General features: G+C 40.0%; 1 protein-coding gene across 9 annotated transcripts in view; it reads left to right on the top strand.

The window, feature by feature from the left end:
- The window catches only part of dab1a (DAB adaptor protein 1a), a 198,099-nt gene that overhangs the window by 132,639 nt on the left and 44,466 nt on the right, over window positions 1–20,994 (top strand). For all 9 annotated transcript variants that reach the window (XM_038268832.1, XM_038268842.1, XM_038268825.1 and 6 more), the window contains exon 5: window positions 15,969–16,100. In XM_038268832.1, coding sequence (XP_038124760.1) covers window positions 15,969–16,100 — 132 coding nt within the window. The remainder of the gene's footprint in view (window positions 1–15,968; window positions 16,101–20,994) is intronic.

Here is a 20,994-nt window from a genome sequence, read left to right as displayed (position 1 = left end):
TTAAAACCAAACAAACATGGCCGCTCACCCTGCTGATCAGCTCTCTTCACTGCCATCGAAGGCTCCAACCTGTTTCCTTTTCAGGTGCTGCATCATAACAGTGGTGCTTCCGCGCCATGTTCATTTGTTTTTACAAAAGTTGCACGTTACGAGTTTTTTCCCTTTACAAAGCGCAGGCTGTCTGCGAATTGAGACGCAGCTTGCGTTTGCGGTATCGGTCAATAGAGCGGTGGCTCGCTCTGCCGTATTTTTTCTTCTTCCCGCGTTTCAGTCAAGTGGCAGTGATGACGACGGCGGCGGATGACGCATTAATCGCGCGACACAACTAATCGATGATGAAATTCGTTGCCAACACTTTTAAAAGTTGATTTTTATCGATTCGGTGTTGCAGCCCTAGTTCAAAGAGAGTTAGTCACAGTCAGAGAAACAGGACTACACTGGAAAACAGGCCAAGCTCCAACATCTAGAAACAAAGGTGTTGATGGCAGCAGCACAGCTGATATTTCTCTCCAGGATGGAGTCACAGCCAAACAGGAACAGACCAGATGAAGCTACTATGAAAGCATACGTAAATAAATATTCAATTCAATTAAACAATGCTGAATAAACCTCGTGGGCGGGTTCAGAAGCCCCTTCATCCCCAGCTTGGGTCCTCTACCAGAGGCCTGGGAGCTTCATGGTTCCTCTCATTATCTTCTCTGTCCTTAGAACTGCGCTTTTCTGTGCTGAGATCTCTGATGTTTCTCCAGGTATCTGCTGGAGCGACTGTTCATTTTTTCCTGATGTTTTTATCATTTGGGACGACCACTACAGCCATCCTCTGCCTCTTCTCAACGATCACAATGTCCGGTTGTTTGGCCACAACCATTTAGTCTGTTTGTATCTTGAAGTCCCACAGGATCATAGCTCTGTCAAACTCCGCCACCTTGGGAGGTGGCTCCCATTTTGACCTGGAGTTCTCCAGTTTGTATTCTGCACAGATGCTTCTGTACACTATACCACCTTGGTTATGACACTCCATGTATTGTTTTCTCCTGCCAGTATCCTGGCAGGTTGTTTCTGGGGCCTCTTTGACTTACCTGCTCCTGGGATCTTGCTTGCTGATGTAGATCTGGGCTTCTATTGCTCCGGTGCTCAAGGCCTGCTCCTGTGCTGCCCTTCAGTCGACCCTCTCTAGGCATTAGCAGGATTTCTTAATATCATGCTTTCAGCTATCTCTTGGTGGTACATCCCATACGAGGTTTTTTCCTCAGATGATCGTTTTCTCCAGTTCCTTCATTTCTAGCTTCTACTATCTGAAACATTCACAAAGTGTTTCATCCCTTAGGACATATAATTGTGATTTAATGGACAATTAGGGGCTGGGGTATAGGAGCTATTACATGTTCAGTTAAATGTTTTAATTTAGATTATTTAGTTTGTTATTTAGAATAGGTTTTTGGTTCTTATTCACCTTAATTAGGTAATTAAATTTAGCTTGGGATGCGGGTGTTTCACAGTATAAATAGGCAGGTTTTAGTTGGCTCATTATGTGCGTGGGGGGTCATGTGGTTTTTACCAGTTTCCAGTCTCAGTTTCAGCCTCAGTCAGTCAGTCAGTCAAAGAAGAGGTGCAGAAAGTGAGATCAGTAACAGAAACCTGTGACGCCTGTAACCTGTTTTTATCTGAACTGAGAATAAAGCAAGAAAATAACAGAATTTTGATCTTTTTTTTATCTTTTTGGACGGCGTAAGCCAGAATCCACGCTGCATCAGGTGACTCTTTGAGTTAAATTCACCTTTTGCTTTGATCACCTTTAAGTCTTAAGTTTTTTAATTGTTGAATTTTAGTTTTGTACAAATAGTCACTACATTCCCTGATGTAGGTTTCAATGTTTAATATTTATTTTGTCAATCTGCTGGCTGAAGGTGGTTTGTTAGCAGATTCAAAAAAACAGAGTGAAACTATTTCCTTTTTAAGCGCTTCCAGTGTTTCCAGTTGCTTTAAGAGGCATTCAAATTTTCAGGTCAAGCGCCCCTAGTGGCTAAAAAACAGCATCACACAGTGTTGCTTTAACATGTGTTTATCCCAGTAATGGAAACATACCTACTGATGCCCTCACCCCCACCCTACAGCCTTTTTTCTCTGTTTATAGAGATAATATATTTACCTCTCATTGGCTACCTGTTTCCCACAGCCTAATGCAGGCTAAAATACCTTAAATTCAGGCAACAGCACAATAAAAGGGAGATTTTCTTGGTTTCAGTTCGACATCTTGACAACTTAGAGATTTACAGCAGCAGTGGCAGTCATAAATAGAGGGCAGTCCATGGAGAGAGCTCAGAAGTCAGTTATTAAATGCTGTTGCAGATTGAGTGTGCTTGAAAGTGGCCAGAAGTGCCGGGTGATTTCTTTTTAAATTTTCCTACCCAAGGATCCGCTGACAGCTTTTATTGAGGCTCGGTACCCTACCCGGCAATACCTGTTAATGTATCCTTGAGCAAGAAATATAATGCGCCCCTGATCCCCCGCAGCAGCAGCTTTCCTGTCACTAAACAGGCCAGTTTCTTTCTTTTAGTGCAGGTGATTGATAGTACTGCCAAGTACATGTGAGAGAAATTAAATTTTTAAGGTGTTTGGCACGGTTTGCTCTTTAAGTCCGTTAAGACCTTCAGTGTTTGCTTATTGTTATGTTTTTTTGTGGCACCTGGAGGAAAACAGCCATATTTTTTAACCATAACACCACATCTGCTGCTGCTGGTGTTGTAAAGCTGAGCAGCGTGTGCGGCGCGGTCGGTGTGAATGGGAACGTAGCCCGCGGCTCAACACCTGGTGTTTAGCTTCCAGATTTACACCTCAGGAACGGGCTGGGCGTCGCTTCTGCTGCTCACGTTTGCTTCTTTGCCGTCTTTCACCTTCAAACCTGGTTTTACTGCCTCCCTCACCTCTCCTTGACGCATCGACGTTTCTTTGATGAAAGAGAGATTGATAAAGAAAAGAAAATAATGGATGAAAAACATTTAAAAGCCAAGTGCGTATTGCTGGAGACTGAAAAAAAGTGGGGAACGCGATTGGGGAGCTGGAAAGAGGAAATGATGATTTGGAAAAGATTGAGAGAGGAGGGGAAGATGCAATGGAGGGAAAAGACGGGCTGAGGCAGAGTTAGAGAGATAGGTCGGGAATCAGGGAGCATATGTCAGAGTAAAGCTCTCTTCAGGGAGACCTTGTCCTCTGTCTTCACACATCAATATTAGCTATAAAGATATGCAGTCGTCACTATCGGTCCTTCAACCTCTCCTTATGCCGAGTGAAGAGAGGGAGATGGAGAGAATGGCCCTGCTTAGGTTCATGGATCTTGGCAATCCCCCCCCATGCATTCGTCATCCAGATGGGAGGATGGATGGAAGTACAGGTGAACGAATAGATGAATTGCCCCCTTCGCTGAAGGAGGGAAGGTCATGCAAAGGGTGGAGGGGGGTGTTGTTGGAGATGTTGAGGAGGAAGAGGGGGAAACATTAATCTAAGAGCAGGTCGGCATGTCTTTCTTTCCGGCTGGCCTCTATCTCGATAAACACACACACCTCACGTTCAGCCTCTGGTGCCAAGCACAGAGAAGACATTCATTCATGTCAGGAGTCGTGGGCTGAACTGGTTAAACCGCAGAATGTTTTCTAAATCAATGATTCAGTTCATGCAGCAATGGGTAATGATAGTTTGCTTGTTTTTTTAACATTTGTGTCACTACCTGATCCATCCCGGAAGCACGACCCGTCCTGAGCAAGCGCGAACAGAATGATCGCCAAATAACTACGTAATAACAGTACAGATAATACTTATTTATATACTTAAAACATTAAAGAATGCTAAATTACATTGTATAGAAAATATTGAAGACTTTTCTGGAAGAAATGGATATGTTTTACATTCTCTCCATTGTATTGCGTGACGTCTTCATCAGATATGCTCAGAGCAGTCACAGTAACGTTTGAAAGGCTATTTAATGATATTGCTGTTTTATCGTTTGTAGAATATGCAATATTTACGCAACTACAAAAGTATTCAAAAGGAACCCCCTGCTGAATGTTACAGGTCTGATTGGGGTTTTCCCTGTTAATACAAATTTAATCCTTCATGACACAGACTTATGGTTGCTGTTTTCAAAAGGGAAAGAAAACTGAAGCAGAGTTAATTTTTCCAATCTTTATTGTATATAAATAAAATGCAACTATCTAAACTTTAATGGGAATATTAACATACAGGAAGTGAAAAGAAAATAACAAAATTAATGGAAAGTTGTTAGTCCGCCCTCACAGGTACTCAAAAGAAACAATTCAACCTGAGTGGACTAACAAAAATAACCAAAAGAAAAAAAATCTAACTTTAAAGGACAGCAGGAAGCAGGGACAACCCTGTCAAAACAAAAATATAAAATTACTAAGTGCTCCTTAAAACACTTTATTCAAAAAAGTACAACAATGTTAAAACACTGCTTACCTGCATCGTTTAAAACAGTAAATGTAAAAGCTAAAAGCCTACCTGTGGCGTTGAACAACCACACGCCCAGGTAAAATTACTGCCGGAACACCAACAATGTAGACTTGTGGAAGAAACACCAAATCACCAACAACTTATTGCAAAGGATCAACTCAAAACACAATTATCCTGCGAGCATACCGCAGCCAGCCAACAGCATGGATCCACCTGGTCCCAGACACAGGAAGTGAACTCCTGGCTACTACCCTTCCTGCTTCACCTTTTATAGAAGCTTAGAAGAGTGCAACACCTACTGGTGCCCATGAAAAAAAGACAAAAGAATAAAAATCATACATCTACACCCAGTGTTGGGAAAGTTCTCTTTCTACGTGAACTAGTTCAAAGTTCAGTTCACACATTTTAAAATGAACTAGTTCAGTTCATAGTTCATAATTCACAATTTTGAACTAAGTTCACAGTTCCAAAAAATGAACTAGTTCAAAGTTCTTTTTTTCATATATTGCTCAATTACACCATAGCCTACTGTAGAACCACAGACAACAATTATTTTATCAGTTGTAACTCTGAAACTGTGCGTCAGATTTCATCTTCATATCCAGTTTTGAATCCTTATCCAACCAGGGTTTACATTAGCATTGAGGGGACAGCATTTCCCCATTGTTGCCTTAACGCTTTGTTGCTGTCCATTCACTTCACACTAGTAGCAGCTGCAGCTTTCACCCCTACAGTATATTCTCAAAAACATCAGGAAAAATGTGCTGCTTGAATGGTCTTTTTTATGAGGAATTATTGAAAGAAAAACAGGAAAGTAGTCTTTAAGATGCAAATGTTTTTTTTATTTTAATATTTTTTTCCATTTGAAATTTCATTTCAGTACATACTAAAAAGGAATCCTGGAATCCTGGAAAATTCCAGTATTCAGATTTCAGCTTTCAAAAACCTAAAATGCAGCGATAGAGTTGATTCCTTCCCACTATCATCGCAGCCCCCACCCCATTACAGGGGAACAGACGACCTCGCCTATTCAGCCAGGCCAGCTATTCCCTTTAACAACGCCCTTTCAGAGACATAGACAGGTATGGGGAATTGCAAGAAACAAAGAAATGACCCCCATTCCAAAGGGGGGGACCCGCTCTTCAGATTGAATTTGCATGTTTTCTAAGCTAAAACGAGGCTTTGCTTTGGTCCGCTCTATAAAGCCTGGAACTCAACGCTATTTCTGACATTTTTAATAGAAAAAGCTTCCTGGATGGGAAGAGAAACGTCTTCAAACTTGGAAACTAAGTCCAGAGGATTGTTGTTTTTTATATATTTTTTTAAAGAATAAAAAAGCAAGAAAAACCTCCTACCCAGAAGTTATTCTGTTCGGGACGGCTCAGGTAGTGACAATCTGTAACATTTTTGCAACTAGAAAAGCACCATCAGTCTCGTCGTCGATTTCTGGTATTAATAAAAAAAACAACAACTTTGATCTGCAGATTCTGAATCACCCAGTTCCAAATGTAATTTAAAAAAAAATGATAAAAACAACTTTCATATACATCTTTTCTCTTCCAGTGGAGATAGTAACCAGCCCATAACCCTGCAAGGACAAGCTGGTATAAACGATGGAGGGAAGTCTGACAGCAGGCTCCATCAATATAACCGTACTGTTATTGTAAAATAATTCCAAAGTGACTTGATATCTTAAAGTGTCTCCAGCATTTTATATTAGCACAGCGAGGATTACCGAATCCACGGCATTGCTTGGAGAATGAAGATCCTTATCTTTCCAAATTCAGCATGTTTCATAACAGGCAGAGGCTGAATCTTCCAAAGGATTAAACAGAGCAATTCTGCAGGAATAAATTGTTCTGAAAGTCTTTTTTAACGTGGCAGAAAATAACACTTCATTTTTAAATACACACCAATGTGCTTTTGCTGACATTAAATACAGCTAACTGTTTTCTACACAGAAACCACAGTAAAGGATGTTGTTGTTTCTACATGACCTGGTATTGTTTGTATATGTTGCTTTCACTCAAAAAAAAGTTAATGTTTTTAAATAAGCAGATAACAACAAACCTGTTAGGTTTATTATTTATACATCATGTGCATTGTTATTCTGTTAGCCAGATAGAGAGAGTAGATGGCTTTCCTTCACATTGTGGATGTCACTGTGTGTATGGAGGTCATCTAATCAGGACAGCCTTCGTGTCTTTAAAAGAATAGTACACCCAAAACATGATTAGCCTTCATTTTCTACTCACCCCCAGGCTGAACAACACTCTGGAGTACTTTTTTGATATCTCAAATGCATCTGGAGATCTGGGAGGCTTCTTGCTGTCTGCTGACACTCAAATAATGGAGGTCTATGGTGCCCGAGGCAGAAAGGTCCATAAAAGTCCACAAAAAACGTGTCAATATTCCTCCATACTGCTCGTCCAATGTATTCCAAGTGTCCTGAGTGGGTAGCGTCCAGAATTTACTCGAAACGAAGTCATTTAGAATGTTTTTAGAGCATAAACAGTAGTGTCACGAGCCTACGGAAACCGCGGCAGACCAAACCAGATGAAAGTGCGCATTCAGCGTCTGCTCTGCCGATAATGCAAGCGTAGAAGAAGAAATGTGCTGTTTACCTGTGCAAAGAAAGAAACAACGAAAGAAAAATGTCTGAGGACTTCAGTGTTGAGGAAGAGCATGAGTTCTTTGCTGAGCTGAATGCGCACTTTCATCTGGTTTGGTCTGCCGCGGTTTCCGTAGACTCGTGAACGCGCTTTTAGGAAATCCTATACACTACTGTTTATGCTCTAAAAACATTCTAAATGACTTCGTTTTGAGTAAATTCTGGATGCTACCCACTCAGGACACTTGGAATACATTGGACGAGCAGTATGGAGGAATATTGACACGTTTTTTGTGGACTTTTATGGACCTTTCTGCCTCGGGCGCCATAGACCTCCATTATTTGAATGTCAGCAGACAGCAAGAAGCCTCCCAGATCTCCAGATGCATTTGAGATATCAAAAAAGTACTCCAGAGTGTTGTTCAGCATGGGGATGATTAGAAAATGAAGGCTAATCATGTTTTGGGTGTACTATTCCTTTAAGAATAGACAGCATATGGGCACATCTTGGAGCCGGTCTGATAGAGGAGAGCTATCTGTAACCCTGAAGCATAGAAGCAAGCTGCATGGAGTTCAAGACATGGATGGCGTGTCAGTTTCTGATACGGACAGCTAAACATCAACATGATGCAACACATAGACTCATGAGCTATAAGAAGCAGGAGATGACCTTGTTCGGGGCTCAATCTTTGCCAGACACTCGCTGACGTGATTTTTTGAGCCCACAGCTGTGCAAGCTCCAAGCATTTTTCTCTGTCCTTTAATGACCTGATCTGGAATAAACTCTGTTATTTTTTACTCCTGTTTTTATAGTCCTTTTTATATGGTTTTACCCAGTTTGAGTTAAGAGTAGTAAATAACTTGCTCCCAGGAAAAGGACCGTGAGGAGGCCCCCCGAGGCGCAACGGCTTTTTTAGGGGACATAACTTCATCATTTTAACAAACCTGTGCATTCTATTGGGCTGTACATTTGGTTCAAAGTGTGACTGACCTTTAGGAATTAAACTGCCATTGTTCTGAAAACAGTTTTTTAATAAAGTGAGCAAAAAAGAATAGAACATAAAAGAGCAAAGCTAAAAATAAGCAAATGATGTAATTATGCGATTTGCTTCTTACCTCTGCACACATGAACAACCCATGTCTCCCACATGCAGGTCAGCTGTAGGCCTTTGTCCATTTTTTATTTATTTATTTATAAGAATAAAGTGTGTTCTTCCCTTTCAAATACTTTGGGTTAAACGCATCTCAATTGCATGTCTACAGCTGAAGGCATTTAGCCTTTTTTTCTGTTTTTATAATGAAGTCCCTGTTTCTGTCATCCGTTCATAATGTTAGTTTTAGGCCAAGGGAACATCTGAAATGATTTCATTTGATCTGAAGGTAAAGTTTTCCGCTCTGATGGTTGAAACATTGGTGTTCAAACAGGACAGTGATCTATAATAGGTATTGAAACTATATTTGTAAGGTTCCTGTTTAATGTTCTGAGTGAGCCTCCTAAAGACCGCACCTCTGCCATGTTGACACTATTGCTGAGTTCGGATTCAGCAGCTGCGCTGTCCAGAGATCAGATTCATCAGCTGATTACTTCATAGAGCGGCGCCGGGGCCTGTTCGGATTGGACGACTCCTCGTTATTCTGCAGACAATTGAAGCCCTCTTTTGAAGGACGGGTTCGGTGTATCCTACGTAGCCTTGGGTATCCCATGATTCATTGCGAGTAAAAGCAAGCCGGCTGCTCCAAGCTAAGAGGAAAAAGGTACTTGGCGCCGAACAGTGGTGAATATTGGAAGTGCAGTTTAATATAATACAAGTATGTGATTAATTTCATCTGAAATTAATGAAAATAGTTATTCAGTGGTTATTGACTCAGATATGTGGCGGGTAATGTTTGCTTTATTGAAAGGTTTTATTTATTGGGTTAGGCTGACAATTAAGCTCAGATTCCAATATCTCTGCAGGGTGTAAATCTGATATTTGTGACGATTTTACTGCTGCTGAAACTCTGAAAAATTAGCACCCACAACAGTAGTAAGAAGTCCAGCATCAATTCTTTGCCTGCTTTGTGTGTCAACTGTCACGGTTGCTAGGCAACGGAGCGTACAGGCGGTGAATTCAATTCAGTTTATTTCTATAGCACCAATTCACAACACATGTCATTTCAAAGTGCTTTTCAGTTCACCAGGTCATCCAGTCAGATTGATTCAAAATGGAAAAATTAAGGATGCTCGAGCGACAGTGGAGAGGAAAAACTCCCTGTTAACAGGAAGAAACCTCCAGCAGAACCAGGTTCAGTGTGAGCGGCCATCTGCTGAGGCCCACTGGGGTTCAAGGAGACAGAAGCAGACATAGAAGAAGAAGCATAGATACAAAAGGCAACTGTCAACCAGCTCCACAGGCGGCCCCGTCCAGGAAACACACAGCCAGGCAGACGAGCTCCGAGCCAGCTCCCATGTCAGAGGATGAAGAGAGCACATCCAGTTAGTCACAGTCAGAGAAACAGGACTACACTGGAAAACAGGCCAAGCTCCAACATCTAGAAACAAAGGTGTTGATGGCAGCAGCACAGCTGATATTTCTCTCCAGGATGGAGTCACAGCCAAACAGGAACAGACCAGATGAAGCTACTATGAGAAAAAGCAGAGAGAGCAGAACGTTAGAGATTGAACTAATAGATTCTGCAGAGTGGGAGAATAGAGATAGAATGAAGCAGAATGATGAAAAAGGGGTCCCTATGTCCTCCAGCAGTCTAAGCCTATAGCAGCATAACTATAGAGATAGCTCAGGATAACCTGAGCCACTCTAACTAGAAGCTTTATCAAAAAGGAAAGTTTTAAGCCTAGCCTTAAAAGTAGACAGGGTGTCTGCCTCACGGACTAAAACTGGTAGTTGGTTCCACAGGAGAGGAGCCTGATAACTAAAAGATGAAACACGGGGAAGGTTGGACCAAACTCTTACGACTTCCTTATTTTCACGGAGCTCGAAGGACCAAGTCCAGGTAGAGCGTGTCGTTGGAGGTGGCAGCGTCTGAAATCGAAGACAGCATATGGACTCTGTGATCCTTTAAAAAGAGAAAAGTGTCGATGGAGCTTGCTATTGATAGATTTTATGGTTTTTTAGCTTCTAAAGATATATTTTACATTATGTATTTTTCTGATGAGCAGATTAGAGAAAATCTAAAACAAATCACAAATGTTACTTTCTATTCTTTCACCCTTGAAATAAAACATTTTTATAAACCTGTAAGGTAAAATATCCTCTGAGTATAAATGCAAAATTTTTTTTTTACCCTCATTTGAGCCAATTCATTGCAGAGATTCTTCATAACGGTGACTAATTAAAGCTCAAAGCTAAGAGCTCTGACATGCTGGTTGGTGGCTGGGCAGCCTCAGTGGGCTCCTATCCAGGGAGGAGATGTGAAGGTTAGGGAAGTTAGGCCAACAGTACCCCGCTGCTTCTTTCCTCGCGCCTCACCCCCGGCATCAGAGCAGAAACTCTTGGGTCAGCGACCAGCAGCTGTTCAAGGACGTGTTTCCCAGAATCCCCCCAGAGAACCTGATGCTCGCTGGGACTGGTGTGCAGACCATCATATCCGGACAGACGGGAGAACCAGAGAGCACCGAGTCATCAATGAATTAATACAGATACAGACACAGACTCTGTTAGCAGTCACATCATCTGGTATGACTGCTAACACTACGATATGTTCAACTTCTCATATCTAAAGTCTATTTTCCAACCAAGAAATTGCTTTTCACTGTTTTGTCCTGATTCTATTATGAATAAAGCAAATAGGATATTTGGAGACTTACTGTTTCAGCATTCTGGAACCGAGAGGCAAACAAGTAGAGCAGCACAACCTGTAGGTGTATAAAATCTGACAGGAAACAAGGATTCAAACTGTTTTTATCATTAAAAAAACTAAAACATTTTTTTTTTTTCACTAGTGGAAGAAAGAAGATCCATAACATTTATTTTTATTTCTGCTCTGCTGCCTTTCTTAGCTATTTATTCTCATGCTTGTTATGGTGAACAATGTTGTCAAAAACACACATAAGCCTGATCTAAATCTGTGCACCTATATACGTCTTTAATTTGCAGTTTATTTATTTTCAGCAGCCATAAGTAGCCACATTGTGCGCGCCCACTTTGGTTGCATCCATCAGCAGCTTATATGCAACTTGGAGGATTCCTTTAAAATCTTTTTATTCTCTGTCTGTCTGAAACTTTCTTGCTTCTTATAACAACTTTCAAAAACTGTAAAAATCAAGTCAGCAGCTTTGATTCAAACTTTTTTTTTTCATTTTACATATAATTTAAATTCTTTTCAAGTATTTTTTTCTTTATCCAACATTCTCATGTTTTGTTTAATGTCAAGAAGTTGACCTAAATTGTAATTTTATTCTTTTTTGACTTTTTATTAACTTTTTTTATTAGGGGCGGATTTACGAAATATGGGGTTCTAGGGCAGAGACAGGTAGGGGGCCCTCTGAATTAGGGGTGTGCAAAATAATCGTCATGACGATGCATCGTGATTCTAATTTTCGTGATCTACTGCATCGATTCTTGACGCCAAGTATCGATTATTAATTTAAAAAAATGAATAAATAAAATTGCATGAATGGTTGGCGAACAACAGCCAAAAACAAGTGTAATACAACTTCCAGTCCAGTAGATGTCGCTGCAAATGTGTCGACGCACACTGCCTTGTGTCACAAGCATTTCCGGCCGCGGGATACTGTGCCGAGTCATTCAAAAACAAAACATGGAGGAGAAAATATTGCAATGCATCGCAATAATTCAAGTATCATGATGCATCGTGATAGAATCGCATCGTGACTTCTTTGGCAATACCCACCCCTACTCTGAATTGAGAAGAAAACACATAAAACAGACCCATTACTAGACATGTTACTAGAATAGACGTATATTATTTGTTTGCTGAGACACACTTAATGTAAAGCGTTCTGATAACATTTTAGCAAAAGGATTTTTATCAAAAACATAATTAATAGTTGTATTAACTATACATGTAAACTAGGGCTGCAACACCGAATCGATAAAATCGATAAAAATGGACTTTTAAAAGCGTTGGCAACGAATTTCATCATCGATTAGTTGTGTCGCGCAATTAATGCGTCATCCGCCGCCGTCGTCATCACTGCCACTTGACTGAAACGGGGGAAGAAAAAAAAATACGGCAGAGCGAGCCAGCGCCGCAGGTGAGCAAAAGGCTGTTTTCAAAAGGCAGAAACGTCAACTGTTCTAATGACCGATATCCCAAACGCAAGCTGCGTCTCAATTCGCAGACAGCCTGCGCTTTGTAAAGCGAAAAAAGTCGTAACATGCAACTTTTGTAAAAACAAATGAACATGGCGCGGAAGCACCACTGTTATGATGCAGCACCTGAAAAGGAAACAGGTTGGAGCCTTCGATGGCAGTGAAGAGAGCTGATCAGGAGGGTGAGCGGCCATGTTTGTTTGGTTTTAAAGTGGGGAAACGTAACGTTAGTTTCTCAGGTAGCTCATCTGATGCTTTCCTTACCTTGTTAGTAGGTTACAGACAGTGATAAGGTTGGCTACTTATTTTACTTTTCATTTCATTTGAATTAGCTTAAGCAGCGTTTATATTTTCTTTATAAATAAATTAACTTGCAAATTATGAGGGCAAGGCTTTTAAAGTTTAAATCTTCTGGCAAAGATAAAGTAAAGAAGATCCTGCAATTTATGGAAGTAAAGCAGAATAAAATCCAGCAAGATCAGTAATATGTCAATTAATTATCTGCCACATTCCCCTGTAAATATCTGTCTTTGGAGGATGTGTTTTTTAGCACCCCTAGTTCTCTCATTTTTATTCCAAATACAATTTATAATTTGAATCACAGGGCTATTTTTATCTCTATGGTTCAGTATTTTCTCAAGTAGCAACTTTAACTGCTATACTTTCCTGTCTTAAAAGGCAGAACTCTTCTAGTCTAAAAAACCTCATTTGTTGAAATGGGGGGGCCTATTGTTTGAACCGCTTAGGGGCTTTAAAAACAAAAATGTCTTTTTTTGCACCTTATGAAACAAAGTAGCCTATATTTTGTGGATGTACAGCTACATTTCTCATGTAAGTTTGCGTAGTTTTAACACAAACATTTATTTTTCATATTGCACCAGGACAGTTAATGAGCAACCTGTACTTGTGTGCTTGTTTGTTCTGTCTAAAATGTTTATTTTGGAATAAAGAGGTTAATATAAAAAATATTTTTTGTCCGATTCATCGATTAATCGAAAAAATAATCGGCAGATTCATCGATTTTTAAAATAATCGTTTTTCTGATTGCAGCCCTAATGTAAACAGTTTTATGGGGCCCCCAGGAACTTGGGGCCCTAGGCAGCTGCCTAGTATTGCCTGATGGTAAACCCCCCCTGCTTGTTATTAACTGTTGTATATTGCTGTTATGGCCACACTCCCGCTGCTTGAAAACCGTCCAGAATAACAACCCTTTACTTTTAAAAGCTGGTAATCTGATTGGACGACTCTACATACCAACTGATTCTTCTGTAGAAGTTTTACTTGCTGCCAAGAAGAAGATAAGTAATTGAATTTATGCAGTGATTTCATAGTGCACGCTCTTTGAATGGAAGTCTCTCTTTGTCACCTCACTGCCCACCCAGATAATTCAATAACCTCTGTAAATGAGCTGCGTGTGCATGTTTGTGTGTGTGTGCGCGCTTGCATCCCAACGCCTTAGCTGTCATTTCCAGGTCAATCAGAGGTGATAATAATAATCATTACTCTAATTATTAAATTTAGAAGACATGACTCTTACAGCGATTATCTGTCTCTGCTGGGGTTTACAGTGTGTGTGATTGTTCATGGCCCCATGTTAAACTGCTGTCACTCCTCCCCGCCATGTCTCACCTCTGGATTGAGAACAGATGTGTGTGTTTAGTGTGTGAAGTGCAGAGCTCCAACCCCTATGATGAACTGAAGGACCACTGGATCGTTATGTCGACTGCATGCCTCTCCTCGCAGCGTGCAGCTGGCACAGACGACAATAACAAAGCAGACATTTAGTGGGACTTAACAGAGGGCCTTTGCATATTAAGCTGTGAATCTGTGCGAGTGTGTGTGTGTGTGGAGAGCGAGGGCACAGATGAAGTGATCAAGTCCGACAGCTTGCAGAGCTGTGATTGTCACTGATCCCCCCCTTCTATCCTGGGGACAAACAGTGCCATCTGCCATGGGCGATGCCGGCTTGGCAGTCCCATCCAGGAGCTAGAAGAGCTACAAATAATTCACTAAAGGATACAAGGTCTATCTGAGCGCCTGTGTTTAACCCTGTAATGCCAAATGTATCATATTTGATACGTACGGTTTCTGAAATGTTTTGCGTCTGACACCTTTTGCATAATTTAATGGTAAAAACTTTGCTCAAAATCCTATTGTACACAATCAGATATACCTGATAACAGCCAGTAGAAGACGACAAAAAAAATAATCCTGACTTATCGCATAGTAATAAATTATTAATATCAAAAATGTATTTCTGTTTTTTCTAAAAGGTCAAATAAGGACTTCAAACCAAAAAAAAGTAATTTTCTGTTTTGTTTTATTCTTGGATCGGGCTTTAAAGGGTTAAGTGCACTCTTAAGGGAGTTTGGGGAACTTTTTCCTTTCCCTAAAGATTTTTCAGTATTTTATCAAACATGGGAACTACAGAGCACCAACACTGACGTAATTGAAAATAAATACAAAAATAAATGAAAGCTCTATAAATACTTTGGAATAAAATTAATTCGGTTAAAAATACATCAAATAAATACATTTGAATGAGAAAGAAATGTGAAAATATATTTATTTAGGTGTACACTTTGTGTCAGTTATTTAACTGTGTTCATTTCTACCACCTTTCATATCTGTGCCTGTCTGTTTTCCATTTCTCTATGCATTTTGCCCTCATTGTGTAAATGTCGTGGTTTTGGTTCTGTATCATTTTTCTTTTTGAGGTTTTATTTCGTGGTGTTTTGTGGTTGTATTTGAGTGATATGTATTTCTTGTGTCAGTCTCCTTCTCGTAGCTCCCTTCTAGTTTCTTCTGTCCACACCTGTTCCCGATTAGTTGATTAGCCAAGTCTTTGTTATGTTTGACATATATACTCCTCCTCTTCGGTTCCTCGTCGTTTCTTGGCTCCTCCTGTTTGCTTTCTCTGACTTCTCCTGGTTTTTGATTTTTCTGTATTTTGTTTTCGGACTTTTGCTCTGTTGCCCTTTGGATAATTAAATCTGCAAGAAACCACCTCAGCTTCCGTCTCTGCATTCGGGTCCTCTTCAAACCTGCTCTCAACCTGATAGTAAATAAGAGGGGTTGATGGGAAGATGGATGGGGTTAAATACTGGGCTATCCTGGAAAAAGACTCATGAAGTTTGTCTTTCAAATGGACACCAACCATAACAAATCATTTACATCAAATTATGTTTTTCTCTGTGAATGGCTTAAAGTCCACATCTAACTGCAAAACAAAAAAAATGTATAAAGACCTAAACTTTGAGGTTTAAAGATGCTCTTTGTCCAATATATGTGCATAAAAGGCTTTTACCTTTCCATTCTGGTGTTCATTGGATCTCAGTAAAATAAATTTCGGGTTGTTAATTTTTATCATCTTATTTTTTATGTTATTACATGTTTATTTTTCTTTTATTTATTTATATTTTTGTCTCCTATACACCTCAAACATATTGCCCCCGATGGGATTAATAAAGTGATCTAAGTCTAAAAGAAATTTCACTTTCTTAGTTTATGCTTTTAGAGGTTTGGTGCCGAGTATAAAAAGGTCGATTTTTTTTTCTTTCTATTTGTCTGCAAGAAAAACAAGCATAGAAGTGCTTCTTTTTTTCCTTCTGCAGATCCTCCAACACCACCATGCTGTCCATGAGATCTCCTACATCGCCAAGGACATCACGGACCATAGAGCCTTCGGTTATGTCTGTGGGAAGGAGGGAAACCACCGCTTTGTGGCGATCAAGACTGCCCAGTCGGTCAGTGCTTGTGTGTTAAGACATTGCTTGTGAATTTTAAATGTTGGTGAAAAATACTCTCACCATGGGAGGCGAGGATGTTTTACTGACTGATTATAGGCCTGAACAATATATTTGCACGGTGATGTCATAGCGGAAATCATTATATAAAATCATTTATATATAACAAACATTCCATAGAAACAGAATGTTGTGTATTTTTATTTCATCAACAAACTTTCAGCATAAAATTAGCTGAATTTGTTTTATGGATCTTATTAGAAGTAAGTGACCTGTTTTTCCTGCTGCAGACCTTTCAAGTCTGTTTTATCGATCGTGTAGAGCTCCTTTTCATGTGTGTTTGGGACCGATTTTTATTTGACCCAGATTTTCATCCTAAGTGGACAAAGATTTGTCCTAAGGGGAGTGGCGGCCTAGTGGTCAGGGCACAGAGCTTAGAATCCTGAGGTTCTGAGTTCAACTCCCACTCTGAGCAAAACCCACTGATCCCCAAGGGGATGGGTTAAATGCAGAGGTAAATTACTCCAATGTGAGATCAATAAAGTTCAATTATATATTTTTATATTATTTTAAGAACAACTCACCAGCGTAAAAGCTCGTCATAAACGGGAGGATGTCCGTGTGACAGCTGACACTGAAGTCCAACGTCAGCATGGACTGAGGTGTTGGGCAAGAATGAAAAGTCTGCTTTAAAATTAACGTTTGCAGCTTCCAACACCAGCAGGCCAAATTCCTTCTGCAGAGAAATGCTGAGCTCTTTGGCCTCAAGGACAAGAAGAATGTTTGGAGAATCAAGTTAAAGCTGTTAAACATACCGAACTCTTTCCACAGCATCATCAGAAAAAAAGAGCAATCCAGGGGATGGTTGGAGTCCCAAATGAATAAGACCTTAAAGGGGTCATAGAATGCAAAACAGAGTTTCCATCGTCATAGATGAATAATGATAGTTCAGTGGGTGAAATGGACGTAAAGAAAAGGTCAAACCCCATCAACACCTCCTTTCTCTGCAAATCTCACTATTCTAAACTTCCACCATAAAACCGGCGAATCCAAACGAAGCGCCGAGTTGACATAAACTTGGTGATGTTGCCGTATTTGGGTCTGACTGGACTTGGGCCGGTAAGGCAGGCAAGGGAAAGCACGGGATCACCTTCACCAGGTCAAGTTCGGTCGCTCCGTCCAGTGCTGGCACCCTGCCCCTGTCCGCCGGGTTTCCCGGACCAGCCCTAGAACTCACGGCTCGGTTCGTTGCCCGGTGTGTTTCGACTGCAAGCTGCACCATAGTCGACCAAAATCCCAGACGATTTTGAAATTCTCCCCAGACATTTTTTTAGGTCTGGAAAGTAGGACATGTCCAGGAAAAAGAGGACGTCTGGTCCCCCTACCATATCAACTATTTGATGTTTCAGTGAGTGAGTGCTTGTTGCTATGAGGCGTCTTTGCTCAGCAGCTTGGCTCGTTGTAAACCAACCAATCAGACCACAGCTCATCTAAATATTCCTGATCATACCATAAAAAGAAGAAAACCTGTCGTTTCATTCTAGAGCTTTTAACCAGGCTGCATTAGGGCTCATAGAACAGCTAATATGTCATTTTCAGCCCAACCAATGTTATACACCCTATTCAGAGACCTGAAGGACCAGATACCCTATAGAATCATTCTATGACTCCTTTAAGTTTAATGATAAATATTTATGACATTTTTCACAAGTACATCTGCGTGCAGTTAAATATTTGATTGTTTCAGATCCTTTCTCAGTGCAACAAACCCTTTTCTGTTTAGCTCATGCATATTTTGCGTTTTAAACGCAGTTTACTGTTGATAGCTGCAGTTTTAGGGAGAAGGTCTGGATCAGTCCTGCAGCAGCATCCTCTACATCATATCCAGCAGCTCTCTGTGCTCTGATATGATTGTTGTTGCTGCTGTTGTATCTGTGTGCCTGGCTTGTTTTATCTGGATGCAGCTGCCTTGCTCTGTAGCCATATTGATTTCCCATACTGAGTCAATGAGGGTTTGAGTGTGTGTCACCTGCTCTAATGGCATATCCATCCTCCCAGGGCCATGAACCGTGGCTCTTTGACTTAGACTGATTCCCCCACACACACCTCAGCCTGTATTCACAATTGCACGGCGTGATTGAAAAACGGTTGCTTTCCCAATGCCGCCCTGCCTAACGGTGTATCACAGAGCTGTGTTTTCCTCGCTCAGCTAAGCTGCCATTTACCTGGTACCTGTGCCCGAGGAAAGGTCATAATTATATTTTACTCCGTCTCTCTTGGAGTTGAACCCGCCATCACCGGCACTCAGGCTGTTAGTGGTGGAGGAAACAATGAGAGGGATGAAAGAGCAGAGCTTATTGCGGTGGCTGTAATTGGAAAGTAACCACTTTGATGTGAATTAACAAAGTGTCTCTGTCGTCAGGAAGTCTAAGACTTAAAGTTGCTCAGAAAAAGGCCAATTTGGGGTTACATTCAAAAGTAATTGGCTTACTGCTCAAAGTCCCAGAACAAGAAAGACAGGTCTTATTTGGTCTGTTCTTTGTGCCGATGGAGGAGCCCTAATTGTGTCAGAAAGGATTGCCTCAGAGTTCAGTCTTTGTTATAACTTGATGTAAAACTTACCCAAGTTAATATTAGGAATAAAAAGCAGCTTTTCAGGTTTATACAAAGCGTAGAATTCTACAAAAAGACTCCCACTAATGAAAACACCAGATTGAGCACTGCTGTAAAAAGGATTTTTTATGTGATTATTATTTAATTTTTTATTTTATTTTTTATTTATTCTCCTTTAGGAGAGCAGTATTCATGTTGGCAATACTTATTGCAAGATGACCTTATTATGAAGCAACAAAATCAACCCCCAACCATCACACTGCCACCACCATGTTTGACCATTAGAATGGTTTCACTTTCTGAAATGCAGATGTTCTTTATGCCTCATGCAACAGTATCAGGCCAAGCAACAAACGGAAATATTTTATAGACCTTCAAACAGAATACATCTTGTTTTTGAAGGATCTTTGTTTTCATATAGACGTCCAGTTGCTGATATAAAGTACTTCTGTCATTATTACTGCCTCTCAGCCACACACTTCATCTGTTGCTTTGACACTTTTAGACTGACGAAAATTCTCGCATCTCTGGGACTTAAAAAAAAAAATATATATATATATACATATATATATATATATATATATATATATATATATATATATATATATATATATATATATATATGTGTGTGTGTGTGTTTATATAAATAAAGCAATATTCGATAATGTTGTACTAATAGTTTTTACTTCATCATTTTTTTTACCTAATAAGAATTCTTACACAGATATAAGCAGACACACACATTGTTGTATGCCGTCACCATCCCCTGGCGTTACTCACACATCCATCTATTGGCAGCTGTCACAGATTTGTCTCTTTTTCACCAATGTTCATTATTTTTCTGCTGTAGAAATGCTGACTTTTGGCTTCATTAATTTGTTTTCTCATTTCCTGCACACACATTTAGTATTATATGGCCTTAGGAATCTCTCATGTTTACTTGCAAATGGTGAAAAACAAAGAGTAAAACACAGAAATGAAATGTAATAAGCCAACAGGATGCTGTAATTTAATTTGGAAACATTTGTATGCAACTAGAGTGAGCTACAGGCGTAGAAATTTGTAGTCATAGTGTGTCAGTGAACGGCTTTAAGATGCGCTGTTGAGAATGAAAAAACTCCCGACGCAGCTGTAGTCTGATAAATGAAACAACTTGGAAATTAGTTAATTAGACCAAGTAGGTCTTTCTGGAGGCTGCATACATCAGGCAGTCTGTAAGTATGTGTGCAGTTTTGTTTTAAAGAATTAAGGATGCAATGTCTTCTAAATGACTTCCATATATAAACACCTACTGTTGCAAATAAAGCAAAGTTTAAGACTATTTTAAAGATCAAATATTGTCTATTTTCACCATTTTCTAGGCAACAGCATCCTCAGTGTCTTCTCCATAGACTGAAATGCTGAAATTAAAACACAAAATATATTTTTTTAAAGCTCTTTTTACCATCCAGATCAGGTTCAGAGGTTTCTTACCAATCGCTTTAGTTGTTAATCTTTAAAAAGATGAAGCTCATAGAGTTAATATCATAAAGTAAAACACACAACCTTTTACAGCCTATTTTTAAGGTTTAGAAATGATGTAACTTATGAACTGTGGCCTTTGGTAATCCTTATCGAAGAACCTTTGCGCCTTCCAACTTTATCTTTAAAGTTCTGTTGTTGGAATCTTCCAATGAGAGCAGCGTTCATTAACCTGCTTCATTTTTCCCAATGGCTTCTGTGGCTTCTAATGCACACAAGCAGTTTCTGTAAATGGTTTTAAATAAACTGAAATATGTTCTGTGCGACAGTAAAATAAGGCGCGACTGAAACGTTTTGTAGTAAGACTACTGAGACGGATCCATCTATTAATTTCTTATCTATATTTCTTTATTTCTTCGGGTATCTTTGGGGGTGATAGTTTGGATTTCTGCCAAAATAAATAAAGGTGAAAGCTATCAAACCACCCCAATGCATTGTGTCTGTTCTGTCTGCTCTCATGAATCAAAAACGTCGCCTGTCTAAGCCGCTACTCGTAGACTTTGGTCATGGTTGGCAGCTCTGTATTTTATTCTTCTACTACTGACGTGGCGTGCATTGTGGAATGTAAAGCGGATTTGAATTTGAAAGAGTGACAGTATCTTTCACTATTGGCTCGGTCGGGGAGAAAGATTACCGCAGCGTGTCTGTCTGTCACCAGAAGTGGAATAGCTGAGAATATCTCACAGGGAGACAACATTAAAGTAGAGCCACTTTATGCAAAACACTGTTCAGTCTATGAACTCTGAGTGCACTTTGCAAA

This window comes from Cyprinodon tularosa, unplaced genomic scaffold (assembly GCF_016077235.1).
Source record: "Cyprinodon tularosa strain WSP-4 unplaced genomic scaffold, ASM1607723v1 ctg119, whole genome shotgun sequence".
NCBI classification, from domain to species: domain Eukaryota; kingdom Metazoa; phylum Chordata; class Actinopteri; order Cyprinodontiformes; family Cyprinodontidae; genus Cyprinodon; species Cyprinodon tularosa.
Note: the sequence above shows the minus strand (reverse complement) of the source record. Positions and strands in the feature narration are given on the sequence as shown.